At 28.1% G+C, this 18,218-nt stretch overlaps 1 protein-coding gene across 1 annotated transcript in view; it reads right to left on the reverse strand.

Annotated features, from left to right (window-relative positions):
* Positions 1–7,233, reverse strand: part of LOC123302194 (neprilysin-2-like) — an 89,872-nt gene extending 82,639 nt beyond the window's left edge. Inside the window, exon 1 of the mRNA XM_044885034.1 lies at positions 7,101–7,233. Coding sequence (XP_044740969.1) covers positions 7,101–7,135 — 35 coding nt within the window. The 5' untranslated portion in view covers positions 7,136–7,233. The remainder of the gene's footprint in view (positions 1–7,100) is intronic.
* Positions 7,234–18,218: the final 10,985 nt, after the last annotated feature.

Consider the following 18,218-nt stretch of genomic DNA (forward strand, 5'->3'; position numbering starts at 1 on the left):
ACCATATTTTATATACATACTTTTTTAGTCTTAGTTTTATTACAAATTTAAATAAAAATATTTTTCAAGAACAATCTTTTATTGTACAAAAAAAAGTAGAAAATAATTATTTTTTTGGGAGTCACTCATGCATGACTCGCTAAAAGCTTGAGGCGCTCAATATTAAATATCAATGTATGTATGTAACTATGTTTGTTCGGATGGAATCTTGCAACTCAATTTTTATATTAAGCTTTTAGAGAAGAAAAAGAATACCATAAGGTGTGAGTTTAATGAATCAACTAGAAACATCAAGAATAAAACAGGCTCCAAATAAATACGGCTTGAAGGATAATAAGGAGTCAAATTGGTAGAATGGAGGAATCGCGAAAGGATATTAACTACCAATTTTGCAGCTAGATGCCTAATAACTGATTCAGCCCCTATGGTAGTATATCAAGTATAGCATAACTAGAAGGAAAGCTCTTCTATCCCTACCCTGAAAGACTGACCAATTCACTAGAAAACGTAGTGGCTGGCGTCATTTTGACGCTGCTTTTCTATTTCGGAGTAAAAAAATTATATGTTTGTTACACACAGTAAAAATATTTTAATAAAATGACAAAAAAAAAATAAACAATACACATCGAGTTTTTCATAGTTGATGAGAAAACTGCTCAAGTTGTTGTTATTGCGGTTGTTGTTATTGTTGTTGTTGTTGATTGACAAGAAAATAAATAAAAATTGAAAATTCATATTGATTTAGTATATTTATTATATATTTTGACAACATACAGTCCGCGACATATCCTTTTTCACACGATATATACTCTACTGCATGTTTGTTTTTATTATTATTCATTCATTTATTCATTTTTTTTTTTCAATTTTCCTCCTCTCACTGTCAAATCCCTAAATGTTGACAGATTTGTCATTTTCATTGAAAATTCGATATGATTTTTTTTTTGTCACAATGATTGACAATATTTCTCCTATTGTCTTTGGTTTATATTATTCGATTCTATCTATTAATAATTCAATTGTAATTTATCGTTTTTTCAAATTTCATACAGGAATGGAGGGGGGGAGAGTCTAACTTAATATTGACAGCTAGAGATCACAGTGAAGTGAATTATTTAATAAGCTTTCATATTAATAATATAATTGAATTGATATTAACGAATAACGTATAATTTACGATCAATTACATAAACTAGCTCGGCGCGTTTTTCAAGGAGTTGCAGATCATTTTTAAATTAAAAACTATAATCCGTATCTTTTACTAATAAAATATGATTGATTTTTTTTTTTTAATACATAGATTTACTCCGTATTCATTTTAATTCTGGTGATTAAATGAGAAATACCAGACCCCAGATAGTAATTCTTAGCCATTACATAGTGAAAATTTTCATCTTGATTTTATTTGATAAGTTTCAACATACTACATACGGAAAAAATGGAATTCAGTCGATTATTCTTATCAAACTATTGATTGTATGATAAAAACTTTCAAACTAAAGTTGTTTGTCTTTATCAAATAAACTTTTTTTTTTCTTGTAAACTTTCTGTATCTATTTCACCGTTTTCATATCTGGCCTCCTGTAAACTATAGCTCTCCCTCTATCCCGATTTTGGCCAAAAACAATAGGGTTCTTTGTCTTCTTATCTTAAACTATAATGCAATGTTTACAAATTTAATTTTTTTAGTTCTAGTTCTTTAGTTCTCAAAACATGAAAACAAAATTATTTTGTTGCATAATTACTATACTTGTCCTATATATATACCTGTACATTATAAATGTGAAAGTGAGTTTGTTTGTTTGTTTTTTACAATTTCACGCAAAAACTCCTCAGTAGATTTTAATGAAACTTTACAGTAATAATATAGGTAATACATCAGAATAACGCATGAGCTATTATTAATAAAAGTGCAAAAAAAATTTTTTTAATTAAATTTTATCTACGAACATCATTGTAAAGCATAAATTAAAGATTTCTGTAAAAATGATGAACAAGATCCAATTTATGGTCATCTGTTCAACCAGGGTTTTCACATATAATCAATGCACATTATGACTATTTTACTTTTTTTTAGATTGAAAATTGTATATACATATACTTTTACCTGTCTAAAACAATTCCTATTCTTATTTCGAGTGTTATGGAAAGGGGATATGTGAGAACAAGGGAGGTGAAAGCAATAACGGGCTTGTCATTACATTTAGTGTATGCTTGTGTATATTACTTAGAAAGGTGGCTTTAATTAAATATTTTACGAATTTTGCGTATAATTGTCTGTGTGTGCCTGCACGTCTGCCTGTGGCATCGTAGCGCTTAAACGGTTGAACCAATTTTAATACTTGTTTTAAGCGATGTTTTAAGATAATCTGTTCAGTTTGGAGAGAGTTACAAGGAAAAAACCGCATTTGTCGAGGGTTTTTTTAAATTTTATAAATTTTACTTGTTTTCTTTTGCATATATATAAACTTAAAGAAAATTTAGCATCATTTAAAGTTTCAAATAAATTCACATTATTTAATAACTCCTACTAACCTTGTGTTTTTTTTTTTTTTAAATGAATAAACACGAAAAACAAGTTTTTATTTCAAAAAGATTAATTGTAATTAGCTCGATTAATTAATTCGAAAAAACCTATCAAATTATACTATTATTTTGAATAAAAAGTGTCCACTTTTACAGATCCTTATATTGAAATTTAACAATAAATGTAATTCGCCTCTTTTTTAGTTGTTTCGGATACGGAGTCCTAAACCAAAGCTAAGAACACTCTCCATTAAATTACTTTTCAAGCAAAACAAAAAAGTCAAAATTGGTTATTTCATCCGTTTAGGAGCTACGATGACACAGATAGACAGGCAGGCAGACACCCAAAGCGGTCAAACTTATAGTACCCCTCTTTTTGGTTCGGGGTTCGTTATGTTTTGTTTTTTGCTCGAATTATATTTTGTAAGTGAGAATGTTCGTTATGCATAGCTATATTTATACCCTGTTTATATTATATGAAATACATCAGAAGTGTATTAAGTTTAGTCCCAAATTTGTTACGTTTAGAAATATGGTACAAAGCAAATTTTTGGTGTAATATTCATTAAATCACCTAATTGGTCCATTTTAGTTTGTTCGTCTGTCTGTCGACACGATCACTAAAAAATGAAAATAAATATTCAGCTAAGAAGTGGTTTTGAGTTCATAAACGAGCATGATAGGTCAATTGGGTACCGGCTCCGTAAACCGTAAGAGATACATCAAAAATTTAAATACAACAAAATTTTCCTTATGTGATACAACTTTTCATAAACAGAATTTTTTTTCCGTGTGGGAGCCAATAATTTTTTCCATAATTATAAAAGATAGGGGAACTTATGTAGGTATAGCCTCGATTATTTTGTGCATTGATTCCAATTTCATACCACACTTACCGAAAAATACAAAGGGGATCAGAAGGTTCAATTTTTTGGGAATAATATTTATTGTTTAAAAACTATAGCTTCAAAGCATGTAGATTCAAAAGAAAAAAATGTTTTTCCTGCATCAAGATTTTTCTTTTTTAAACTTATTCAAAAAAATGCAAGCACTAATATTTAACAACATTATGGACACAAGGTATTTCAACACTTAATTCAGTTAATTATTTATTTTCACTTGTTAACGAAATATGAGCATGGCAACAATAATTTATTTAAAGGCTCCAAATTTTTTTATAAGTAGATTTTTACTCATAGTATATGTGATTAAAATTTCACCTTAGGAATCCATGCCAATTTTTAGGAAAAATATCATTGAAAATCGATATAAAATACATTGCTCTTATGGAGAAATCTCAAAAAAACGACATATTTTGAAAGTTTTTGATAATTTTCACTAGGAATGAATGAAAACAAATTAAAAAAAAAAATCTGTTTAATAGAAAGTAAACATATATTAGCAATGACATAGAAAAGAAAAAAGCCAAGTGTCTCCATCCATATAAGGGAAATAAGAGCAGGGTAGATTTAGGGTTGAAATTATTTTTATCTTATTTTCAGCTTTGATGATGAATTTTAGTATATCTTTATAAATGTAGACGAAAAATAATAATTAAATTTTTCGATACCTGCCTTGGTTTACCAAATATGGACAGCTGAATAATTAAACAAAATTTTCAATTTTCGATATTTTGAAAAATACGCCAGATACCGAAAAATTATATTCCTACTTTTCGCCTTATATCGTCGAGTTATAATATAATGAACAATCAAAATTGAAAATATCAAATTTTTTAAATATGTGCCCCCCACTACCGTGCTCATACATCCTTAATTATGTTATTTTCTCTCTGAAAAACAATTCACTTTATGTGATATGGAGGTAGTATGACGTTCATACTATTTTTTTTGAATCAATTTCATGTGCCTTCCATTTCAATAATGTAGAAATCAGATACACCCACTAAATATTGCAATGTTATATTGTTTTGTAATATTTAATTTTATTCAATATGACGACATTGACATTGATAGTGATTTTAAGAAACAATAATAATAGTAAATTATTATTTATATTTTATTATAAAGTTTTCAAGTTTATTCAAGATTGTTATTTTAAAAAGTAAATCTGGTGTAAATGCCACCACACAACCTCTATATTGTATACCACATACGGGCGCATCCGTAACCACCATAAAATCTCTTACGATTTTATCGTAAAGTTCACCGTTTAAGACAGTTCTCTACAGATTAACAGGATTTTCGAAAAATAAAAGTAATCAGGGCAGGTAGAATATGAGTACTTATAACATATCCTTAATTTCAAATCGAAAAAGTAAAGGGTATGTATAATCACAGTGCTTGAAATTCAATTGTAACTTTAACCATTCTTATCTGGAAAACCGCTTTTCTTTATAAACATTTTTTTCCACCAACGAATGTTTAAGAGATTAATAACATAATAAAGTTTCACTCCAATCAAATAATGATTTTACGTCATTGAAAAATTTAGTGTTAGGAAAAACTCCAAAAAAGCCATTTTCAAAGGTGAACAGCATTGCTAAAAAAATTACACTTTTGAGCATACTTTCTTTAAAAAAAAATCATTATAATTATATTATTTTACAGATTTATGTTTATATATACAATGTGTTCAATTAAGTCGGCATCATATGTGGACATAGCTTTTTATTATTTGTTTTATGAAAAAAGTTATTCTTTATAAAAAGTTCTGCATAGAAAAAAAAAAGCAAAATGAAATAATCAGCAGACATCAATTTTTGCATTCGTTACGAGGTTTTTCGAAAAATGTAAATTTTTCTCAGAAGTAAAGTATTTGTTTATAATTGAAAACAACGATCAAATATCCAATAACGTAAAAAAATTAGGGGGTTTTAGCTACCAAAAACCCGCCCTATGAATTGATATTAATTAAAAGTATGAGTTGTTTTGTATGAAAACAGTGTCATCAAAATTGCGCTATCCGTTCCAAAGTTATGGAAGAAAAACCATTTCAAAATTACAAATTCAAGAGCGTCTACCGCTAAAACGGAGCAAATTTTACTGAGGCATGTTTAGCTAAATCGACTTATTTTGATCTAAGCTATATGTGGTACAGCGTTGTAAAGACCTTTTAGGGACACTCTGTATAAATTTTATTTCATATATAAAGCGAGTGAAGTGTCACTTTCGTCCTGAGCCGAGTCCGTTTTTTTATTTGTAAATATATTTCTAGAGTGAGAATAGCTCCAACCTAACCCAACATAAATCAACCCAACATAACTCCAACTTAGAACTCGAGCAGTTAAAATGAGATTTAGCCGTTAATGAGTTTGTATAAAATCTGGAACTTGTTACGTTATACAGAATGATTTTTAAAATAGTTTCCATACTTATAAAACGGAATTAAAAATTTAAAAACGGGAAAACACATATCGGCTCATTTTTAGAGGAAATGAAAACATTGTATTTAGTTTTTGTATACGAAGACGCCATCACCGTCAAACAGGAGTCAACTTTGTTTTTTTTAAATGGAACTACATATATTTTGTGGCAGATGCTGATTTAATGTATTTTCAGGTTAAATAGTTTCCACCAACAAAATTTTATGTTAATTCTTAAAATAATGATATTTTGCACAACAATTCTGAATTTTTACTTAAAAGCAAATAAATTTTGTTCTCGAAATTTTTTTCCTTTACTAGTTTTACGTTAAAACAGGTGCCGGAAATTAGGAGATACGAAAAAAAATTTTCAAATAAAAGAAGGCTAAAAAAATAAAGTTAGCCCCTGTTTGATCATGAATATAAAAAATATAGCACATTCCTTTTAAAAATGTTTTACCATTTTAATAAAAAACTTTTATCAATGTTCCTCATACTTTAAGCTTTAAAATCATACCAAAATTAAGAACTGTGTATACAAATGAAAAATTTTATATTTATTCTTTTTTAAATCATTTAAACTTTTTTATTATAATACTTTTTTTTTCTCTATTAATATCGTTGACGAATTTACGTCCTTAAATTATCCTTCTTAATCCTATTAGGTGGGTATAGGTACCTTCTTATAATCCTGTTAGTGTTTGGTAAGTGTAAAAAAATCAGTTTTGCGACATTTTATCTCGTAAAATATACTTAAATACCAAAAAGCTTCTGGAAGAGAACCGGTGTTGTATTTTTAGGTGAACCTTTTTTTAGAAAAATTATTGGAAATAATTAAAAATATTTGTAATTATGAATCCAACTTCTGGAGTCTAAATATTGTGTTCAGAACTGGGTCTTATGTTTGCTGATACTAAATCATAACTTTGTTTACTTATGGTAAATTCTGACGAATCTAATCGAATTAGCATCAGCAACAACAAATAAAAATAAAACTTGTTTATTCCAAAAAGCTTTCAACTAAATTAAAAACTTTCCTGTACCAAAAATTCAATAATTTTTTTTTACAATCGTCATAAAAATTCAAATAAAATTGCATATAATAAAGAATGAACAAAAAAAAAAATCTGGGTCATTTAATATTAAAATATAAAACCTTATGACACACAAAAATTTTTAAAAATTATTTTCAAAACAAACTAATATAATAAAATAAATATTCACACACAAAAAAAAATAGTTAACTTACTTGATAACAGTTTGTTTCATAGTATCTGTGGACATCAATACTTAGTTTTTTATTTTGCCGAAAATACCCCCAATAAAATTTACACCGAAAATTATAATTTTATCCAATTCACACTATCATTAATATTTATATATTTTTCTAAAAATTAAGTTTAAAATGTTTTTTTCTTTTTCGAAATAGTTTAAAACTTTAAAAAATATACTCGCACGTGTATAAAGCGGGTATATTTTTTTTTTTAATTTGATTATTATTAATTGTAGCCGTTTCTGTTTCTTGTTGTTTTTTTGAATAAAATATAAAAAACTATTAAAACTTAAATCACACAATACAATAATATATACTAAACAATAATGAACATGTCGCGCGTGTTATATACAACAATTTACGGTAAAAACGAACATATTATACGAGTATACACGAATCAAAATATACACAACAGAATATATTCTTAACTTCTTCTACTTCTATTGTTGTCAACTTCGTTGGCTGATCGCTTACTTATCATTCAATAAATGATGTATCATGAACTTAGAAACTTTTTATCAAAAAGGATTCTTTAATATAGCCCTTAGTTTCGATCAAAAGTCTGGAGCTGAAAAATATGATATTCATTTGAAAACATACAGTTGTTTATACAGACTGGCTATAAATATCGATACCAAATATTTCGAGAATGATATAATCAAAAATCAGAAAAATGCGTGTTTTGTTTATTAAGTTTCTTTTACAAAGAAGAACTAAACACAACCAAGGGCCTCGCCAGTCGATGGCAAAGAAGAGTGCAAGTTGCTTTGTGGAGAATGGGAAAAGTATATGAATTGTAGGTACAAGTAAGTTTAGTCCCAAGTTTGTAACGCTTAAAAATATTGATGCAACGAAAAAAATTTGGGTATAGGTGTTCATAAAATCACCATTTTATGGTCCATTTTCGGTTGTCTGACCGTCTGTTTGTATGTCAACATGATAACTCAAAAACGAAAAATGAAACCAAGCTGAAATTTTCATAGCGTGCTCAGGACATAAAAAGTGAGGTCGAGTTCGTAAATAGGCAACATAGGTCAAATTGGTCTTGTGTCCGTAGGACCTATTTTGTTAACCGTTAGAGACAGAACAAAAGTTTAAATGTAAAAAATTTTCCTTATAAAAAAATAATTATGTATGTGTGACATGTATGTACTTGTAATGTGACAGTGTAATCAACACAGTCTATAGATGGTATTTTAACAATTAACTCAGTCAATTGTTTGTTTTCACTTGTTTTTATTTTAAAATTAGATCTATTTTACGATAAATTTACCTGAAAACAACTGTGGATCTAGAGTTAAATTTTGGTGGATCACAGACACTGGAATCCGGATTTATACTGGTGAGAACCGTGGACTTTTTTTTGTGTTTTCGTATGTGGGCCTTACCAAAAAATTTCTTTTTATACTATTCCTTTTTCCCCCTTTCGAATAGGCGTCCTTTTCCTAAAAACTTTTTGTTAAAAATGATTTTATTTAGTTTTTGTATAATAAATATGAAATATATCAGAGTATATTAAGTTTAATCCTAAGTTTGTAGCGCTTTGAAATTTTGATGCTACAAACTAAACTTTGATATAAGTATTCAAATAGTTAACCTAATTAGTTCATTTACGTTTGCCTGTCCGTTAACACGATAACTCAAAAACGAAAAGAGATATCGAGATTATTTATTTTAATCGTGTTCCGCACCCAACAAGTTGAGTTCTTAAATTGGCAACATGGGGTCCATTGGGTCTCTTAAACCACAAGAGGAAGAACGAAAGTTGAAATGTAAAATTGTTTCATATAAAAAAGTAAACAACTTTTGTTTGAAGAATTTTTTTCGTAAATAACTTTGTTTTCCAGTGAGAATGTAAAGTAGGGTAAAAATTCAGTTCCCTTTTTCTCAAAAACTATAAAAGATGGTTAGTTGAAAACTTGTAGGTAGCCTGGATTCTAATTACATACTAAATTCATCCGATAACTGAAATATTTAATTCAGTAGAATTTTACTCTTTTAAAGCAAGTGTGTGCTTTGAACCATTTTTGTGAATCTCTAGAGGAGGGAAATTGCCTTTATCTGCCCCCCCCCTTGCCGACGTCCATAAATACAACATATTAATATCCTAAACTTCTTATATTTTTGTCAATTTCGTTGGTTGATCGCATACTTATCTTTTTCATTTAACATAGATGCCTCGTAAACTTAGAAACTTTTTACCAAAAATGGTCTTATAGTCCAAGCCGTTATTTTGAAATATTGAATTTTAAAACTAAGAAATTGCACCCTCACGGATAAATAGTGATGTTTACGAAAGAATGATTCAAGTAAAAGTTGTTAATTTTTTTATAAAGAATAACTTTTACATTTAAACTTTTGTTCTATCTCTAACGCTTTATAATAATAAATTATTATTATTATTATTATTATCTCGGTCAATTTTGAAGATAGCAAGTCGAAAAAAAACGAAATACTTCAGCTAGAACTTTTAATTGAACTTTTATTTTATTTGATGCATAGTTTTTTTGCAATTCTTAAAAAACTGATTAAACCTCCCCCCCCCCTCAGCTACTCCCCCAAAAAAGGGGTTAGGTACGCCCCTGAGAAGTCGTTTTTTTATAGAAATTTTTACTACCTACTAAACAACTCTGGGAAATTTCAAAAATGCATCAATTTTTCCCTTCTAGATATTTAGTTTCATTGTACTATATTGCCATATTATTTTGTCTACCCGATATATCGGCTCATAATTCCAATATTGAATATTGGTCGCTATAGCCGATAGATTGTTATAGCTGATACATTCATATATGTGTGTTTATATAAGCTCTATATAAACACACATATATATATCAGGGATGTTGCGAACATTCGCATCTGCATCCGCAAATGCGGAACATCCGCATTGATTTGAACATATGCATCTGCTTCCGCATCCGCATTAATCAATGCGAATGTTCATGCGGATGCGAATATTATACAAGTAGCGACAAGAAAGAAATTGGGCGGGGCCGGTGATTGACGCGTGTCGGTCGCACGTGACAATAACCAATGGGAGCGAAGAAATTGGTGACAAGATTCGACACGTTTGTTATAGGGATTATTATATTTATTTATTATTATATATAATAATACCTTTATTATATATTATAGGGATTCTTATGAGACCTTTCATTTTCGGTATAATCTTTTATTCCGGTTCGTCATTATAGCCGATTTTGACTGTATTTCATTACTTGTAAAGCATACTATGTTATAAACAAAATAAGAGCTATGCTATATGTGTTCAGCATGATGCAGTTCATTTGTGTACAAGACGAATTTGTTTCTAGACTATGTAGTACTGATATGAAGTTAAAGTCCGGCTAAGTACCACTTCTTACAAGCCCTTCTCTACCTACCTACATGAGTAACTTCATAAATTAATAGATACCAAACTACATATCATAATTATAATAATACAGAATCTTTATTAAGGATGTATGAGCATGGTAGTGGGGGCACAAATTTAAAAATAGATATTTTCAATTTTGATGAAAAATTTATATTATTACTTGATGATATAAGACGAAAAGTAAGAATAAAATTTTTCGATATCTGGCTTAATTTTCAAAATATCGAAAATTGAAAATTTTGTTTAATTATTTAGCATAACTATGGCGTTATTTACAATATTAAATGGTATAAAATAAGTTCAACTCGGCAGTATGGTCTTGAGTCCATTACTACATTGCAGATGCGTCATTGGTACTTGTTTTTCCCGCTATCATTTTTGGCGTGTTTATCAATACGCATTATTGAACAACGATCCTGTTCGGTATAGGTGTAAACGCTATGTTTGTTGTCACACTGCTCATCACTCTATTATTCTATTGTCTATCGTATTTTTTCATAAGCGGTACATTATTAGATCGTGAGTATATTTTTCGTCAAACCTAAACATAATAAGCTTGAAAATGAGGGGTAAATCATGGAATTTAATAAAGGAATAAAGAAAATAAGGGAAGGGCAAAAAAAACTTGCTAGAGTAATAATATAGAAGATAAGATTCTAACATAATAAATGTTGAAACAGTGCTCCTTGTACTTACTTACTGGCATAACTTCCATGAGTACCCTTTTCCACAAATTGTATTGTATAAATTGTAAAAGCTAATTTTTTCCTTCGTAAATACTATTTTTCAAATTTAAAGGTCAAAACATTATAACAACTTCTTCGTGTATATAAATTGAAAATTTATCAATTTGAATTTGATAGTTTATATGAAATAAAATAATTTATACAAAAAAAGTTTAATTTCGTTAACATCACATTTAATTATCAAAATTATCTCACTTTTTTGGATTATTATTGTAATGGATTCATCGATTATGGACAAGACACTTAAAAATTTGTCCTTGAACAAAGATAATTTTTGGATACCGCGTACTTCCTTCAGGCCAGCCAGCTCATAAGCTTTTGTCTTCTTAGTGCGAATCGGCTTATGAGTATAAATAACTATTCTACCTTAATTTTTTAATACGATTCTCTTCAAATTGTCAAATGTTGCCAGGTCGGAAAACTTTAAAACAATTTTCCTCAATAAAATTGCGAAAATTGTTTATCTAGCAAATTTTCTCTTAAACTAATTATAGTTTCAGAGATCCTATAGTGTCAGACAAACCTATTATGTTATTGTAAGCCCTTCTATTTTAATAAATAATTAAGTGTTTGCATATACTGTTTGTAAACCATATCGTTAGCCATTTAGTAAATAAACGTTATTTGTTTATTTACTAAGAATCGAATGTTTTCAAGAAAAAATATAATAATAAAAAAAAGTGGGAATTGATCAAACCAATGGAATAATAAAATAGTATTTTTTAAATGTTTTTTTCATAATAATATAAGCCAATTGAAATCAGTTCATACCCCTTCTTTAGTTGAATATTATCAAATGACATTTATTAATATCTACTTTTTATCATTGGCTACTTTTTATCGAATGATAGCCAGTGAATTTACAAATTTATCAATTTTTGTCATACCTGTAGCGCCCAAATTAGGGCTCAAATCCAAAATTGGTAAATGACTTTTTCCTTCGTCTTTATGAGCTTATTCTGTAGGCTGACGATCTGCAGTCAATAACAGAACGCCCTGTATATGCAAGCACTTAATTATTTATTAAAATAGAAGGGCTTACAATAAAATAAAAGCCTAAAACGCTATGGTACTTTTTTTAAGAGATGTTTGAAGAATATTTGGCAACAATAATTTTTTTTCCATATTGTTTTTCAGGATTGGCTATTTTCGTATTTTTTCGAATTTTGTTCAGATTGTCCAGATAATCTTAAAAACTTTTTCCTGGACCATAATACGTCAACAATTTTGTAATTTTATTGAGGAAAATTGTTTTAAAGTTTTCCGACCACTTTTCCAATCTGGCAACGTGCATTATTTATATCATCAATAGGACAATTTTAAGAGAATCGTATAAAAAAATGGAGGTGGAATAGTTGTTCATGCTCATGCGCCGATTCGTACTGTACTAAAAAGCGTTTTACATAATTGTGTACATCATTTTTTGTTTTGATGGTATTTATTATGAAATTCAAAAATAATTTTGATCGTTTTTTGCCATTTTAAATATTTTTTACATGATTTTATACTCATTGCTTGATAAATTGGCACATTTTTTCATAAAAGTATGTATAAATTTTCATAAAAGTATGTAATATATCTAGTTTTTTGTAGTTATACAATATCCACAGACTAACTGATTCAAAATGTTACGAATCTAATTTTCTAGTCAGGCTATCAGGATAAAGAATTTCCCATACAATTTACAGAATTTTAAATACCCAATCTATTTTTTTTTACTTTGTCAAAATTTCAAAAAAATTTGTCAAAATTTATTGCTTCCTTTAAAAATAAATAAAATACTGAAAATTTAAGTAATACAATTTAATATTGCTAAATTTTGTAAAAAAATTGTCCTTCAATGTCTGTGATGACAAAAAAATGTATAGACACTAAAACTCTATTGCTTTTAATCATTATAAATTAATTAATCAATTATGAAGTTTATTCTACGTTTTAAAATTTTTTTTTACAAGTTTCTTTTATGGCGAATTATCATTTCGGATGTTTCTTTACTTATCGAACTTAGGCAGAGATTAAGTTGGTACCTACGTCTTGAATCTGAATGTGGTTGCTTTAATTAAACGTAACCTAGGTTTTCAAACTCACTCTACTCCATAACTGGTGATCGATAGATGAACACTTTAAATTAGAAAGTTGTGATTGATTAAAAAAGTAACATTTTTTGTTCGAAACATTTTTCCACAAACCGTATAGTTTTGGCAAAAACGGACTGAAAAGTTTTACCCAAAACTGTTATTTCGTATAATCAATCTACGCACTCTTCGAAAAAAATTTTCCAATAAATTCAATAAAAGTGGTTCGTTTTTTTATAAAGTCCGTTTTAGTTCAAATTGAATGAACAAACGCACAAAAAGGTAAATTTTTGATATCAATTACTGTCTAAACTATTCGGTTTACAAAAAATTGTTTCAAACCAAAAATGTTTGCGTTTTTATAAAGATCAACTTTCTAATTTAAAGCGTTCAGCTTATGTTCGTCAGTTATGAATCACAGTAGGGTTTTAATTGAATCTGAAAACTTAAAACGAATCGATGCCGGTATAAGATGTGTCTCTTTATAAGACACCCTGTATATGGTATAAGTGTAAAGGCGGCGGTAAATATTATATTTGCCCGGAGCGGCTAAATAGCTAGATCGGGCCCGGGTTTTACAAGTTCCACTGCAAGTGCATACGTACCACATACTACTTCCACTACCAATAAGTTGTTTTCTTTAATTGCCTTAAAGACGTTCCCAAGGAAGGATAAAGCAAATTACGTTTTCTTAGGATCAACTTTAAATCGTGTATATGCATTCTCATTAATGTCCTTTAGAAGCAGGTAAATTTTTTTACTACCCCTATACGGTACTAAATTTATATATTTAAGGTGATTGTAAACCTACATTATTGTAAAAAAGTTTTGGTTTATTGCACGGTACATACATATAAATAAACCAAATATATGCTTTGTAGTGAAGTAATGAGTTATTTTTGGCTTTACAATACCACGCAACTACAAAAACATATATTATATTGTGTGCAATTTGATAGTATAGATATCGCTCTTCAATCATCAACACTCAAACTATAGTCGTCTCTGTTCATCAAATGATAGATCTTCGATGAACTCATAAGTAAATTTTGATTTTATATCATCGCCAACCTTATATTTTTATGGTATTATTTATTATAAACTACAAGATTGTCTAAATGTTTTAGATAGTTTTTTATCACACTCTCTAGATTTTTTGATATAGAGATATCCAATTGAAAAGGATAACCTATATGATTCAGAATTTTTTCAGCCAACTTTGAACGATAAGTAATAATAAAAGCCCGTTGACCCAGGATTTTTTGGAAACTTTGTTAATCAAAAAATGTATTTATAAAGTTTTATTGAAATCCGTAGTATTATTCAATCCTTGCATATCTCCTTAAGCTGTTTAACTTTGCATTTTTAGAATACAAATCGTATATTGTGTTCCTATAGTGTTTTTAAAGAGATATTTTATTATGTCACATAAGTAACTTTCTTAGGATTAATTTGGAAAATTGATATTCATTCAGTTAAAAACATCACAAATATTTTCCTATAAAGAAAATTATAACAAGCAGAAATCGTTTTTCCATAAAATACATTTTTAAGTGATGAAATGAATGGCATTTGTGTGTTATTTCTTCTAAAATCGATTTCCTATAAATGTTTAGACATCAATATTTCGAAAACTATGGTATATATAGAAAAATTCACTCTTAATTTTCGTATAAAGTTGTAACAGAATTCACTCAAAAATTTGAAACGGAAATCTCAAGTAATTTCATACTTAATACTTTCATCACTTAGTTGGGTATATCCTATTTATTATTTGGAATGTACTACACACATGTAAATACCCTATTTTTTACGATGTTATTTATTATGACTGTATCTCTTCCATTATCGATATTTGAAAAACATATATTTCCTTATGAGAAATTCAATTTCCATGATTCCGTTTCGAAATAAAAATATTTTACTATATATAATTGAAAAAAAAAACTGTACTAAAATATATTTATTTAATAAAATATTAGATAGATATATACTATTACGATAATACAGGAATATAATAGATGGATATAGGTAAAAGAAAAATTATGTTTTTCAAAACAAATAAAATAAAATACTTTGTTACTTTTTGTTTACTTTTAATAATGCATACGATATTTATTTACATCATGTCTCTCGATTATAATTGATATTTTTAATATGATACATACAGGCGTAAACTAAATATTGACAAATATCTTGTCTAGTAATCTTAATTAAAGAGAATTGAAAAAAATACACTCGAACCCAGACTTCTTGAATTCATGTCAAGCGCCCTATTAATTAGGCTATTCGAGTTCTAGTTACAGAGTGCAATTTTTTCAAGAAATTGAATTTTTTAATTTGTTTATCCACTTATTTATTATTATTACTTTTTGTTTTTTGTTTACTCTTAATCATGCATACGATATTTATTTACATCATGGTCTCTTGATTATAATTTAATAATTTTTTTTTCAATTCACTTTAATAAAAATACTTTGTGTTTGTATAATAACTTTTATTTTACTACAGATTTTTTTTAGAACTGTCGCGATATTTCTAGGTATTAAATTTTGTTACAAGTAGCAAGTGATATAAAGAAAAAGAAAATCATTTTTCTAAACATTTTCATTGTAGAGACAAAAAAACGGTATGCTTGAAAAATAAATAAAAACAATGTAACTTAATTATTTTTATGAACTTAAGAGGCGTCAAACAGTCCAATTTTACGCACGTCCTTTTTCCTTGGAAAAATTATTGAGATCATCGTGATTGTTACAGTACATTCTCACTTCACGCAATACAAGATCTGCATAAAAGAGAATTTTCTTTAATTATTGTATAAAAAAGGAAGTAAACGAAAGTAAGTAGAAAAAATTTTTTATTATATGTATAGCCTGAAATAAAGTTGGTATTGGATTAGCCATGTAGCAAGAGTAGAAAATGCTACAAGTCCCACGCCCCCACGTCTTACAGTGGATTAATGGAGACCGTGAATTAAGGCTAAACAAATGGTAGAATATGTTGACAAAATACGTAGTCTCTCTGCTCGATAGATGGACGTCCCCACAGCCTTACTACCGAGGCTAAAACTGTAAATCAACGTGTTCAAATAACTCTTCAATTTAGTGTAACTCAACCTAAAAATGGTTCATTGATAAATAAATTGTAGTATATTTTATTTTCTAAACTTTGATTTGATTTGAGTATTATCAAAATACTTTCATATTATAGTGGAAAAACGCCAAAAATTATGTCTCGTCTCCCGTTTTATTATTACCATTTACAATTTCTTTCAAATTCCAAATGCAGATTTCGTATCACACGACCTCAGACGATTCGTAGGGAAAATCGAAGTTTCTTGATGAGTAGATCAAAAGTTCAAACATGGTTCAAACTTACACAATGAGCCACGTCTTTAAAAGCGTGAAAATCAGAATCTAACATTATGCATTCACATAAGGAGAAAAGTCACTGGGAGACATTTGACGTATTTTTTAATCGAATTAATTTCCTTTGATTTTAAGTTTAAAAAGTGAACAAAAGCAACGGTTAAACACGGGACTAAATGGAAAATATAAATCGATATTTCACGAAAATAATATCGGCTAATAATTATTTTAGCTTTTAGCAGAATTTCAAAAAAAAATTTCAAAGCCACGTTTTCTTTCAGAAATTTCACTGAAAAGACATAAAATAATTCCAAATTCTTATCCCTATATATTATAAATGTGAAAGTAATGATGTTTGTTTGTTTATTACATTTTCAGACAAAAACTAGTGAATGGATTTGAATGAAACTGTACAGCAATAAAGCCTATGCACCGGAATAACACATGAGCTATAATTAATAAAAATATATTTAAAAAAATATATATAATTAAATTTATTCTGACCATTTACTGCTCCATCTATGATCATCATTGGGAACCATAAATTACAGATGTCTGGAAAAAATTTAAACAATTCATGGCCATCTTTTCTGAAATACTCAATGAATTATGCCTATTTTACACTTAAAAAAATTGAAAACTGTGCATAGATCTTAGCTGTGTAAAACAATTTCGAGTGTTGTGGAAGAGGCATAAGTGTGATCAAGAGAGGTGGAGGCTATAAAGCGGTGGTTTTTACATTTAAGCCCAGTGAAGCGGGCGGGTATCAAGCTAGTTTGTATATAATTATATATAATAAAGAATTTTTAGAAATTTTCTTTTAGAATAATTCAATAATTTCAATATTATACTTTCATTTTACGCATTTTTTATCAGGAATAGTAGATATACTAATATATATACAATTTTCAAATGTTACGAGTTATTACAAATTCTAAAATTTACAAATTATATTCATTTGTGAACAAAAATATGTCATTCCACAACATTTTTGTTTTAATAATTCAAGGCTTCATTTTTATTTATGAGAAATTTTCTATGAATGTGAAATTACTTTCATTCTTATCTATTACATATTTATTACGAATCTGTTTTCTATTGTAATAATACGATCATAGATGTTTATATACCTACACGAGGCTATGTTTCGTAGAAATTGGAAAGGAACTCTGCAATTCTAACGTATTTAACGTATTACGAAGGCCCTGTTTGATGATAAGCAAAATTTTCATCGCATTATTTGTGATAAAAAAATTGTCTATTGAGTTGATATGGTCGAACAGGCATATTTATAAACTCATTACAAAAATATAATTTGTGGAATTTAAAAAACTGTAGTTAGGTCCATTTTTAAATTAAAACAAGTGAAGACAAACAATTGACTGAGTTAATTGTTGAAATACCATGCATAGATAGTGTTAATTACTCTATCACATTATACATACATACATGTCACACATACATAACTGATATTTCTATACAATACATACTATACAATTTGCGCTCTCACGGTTAAACAGTGATGT

Source organism: Chrysoperla carnea, chromosome 1 (assembly GCF_905475395.1).
Source record: "Chrysoperla carnea chromosome 1, inChrCarn1.1, whole genome shotgun sequence".
In the NCBI taxonomy this organism is placed as follows: domain Eukaryota; kingdom Metazoa; phylum Arthropoda; class Insecta; order Neuroptera; family Chrysopidae; genus Chrysoperla; species Chrysoperla carnea.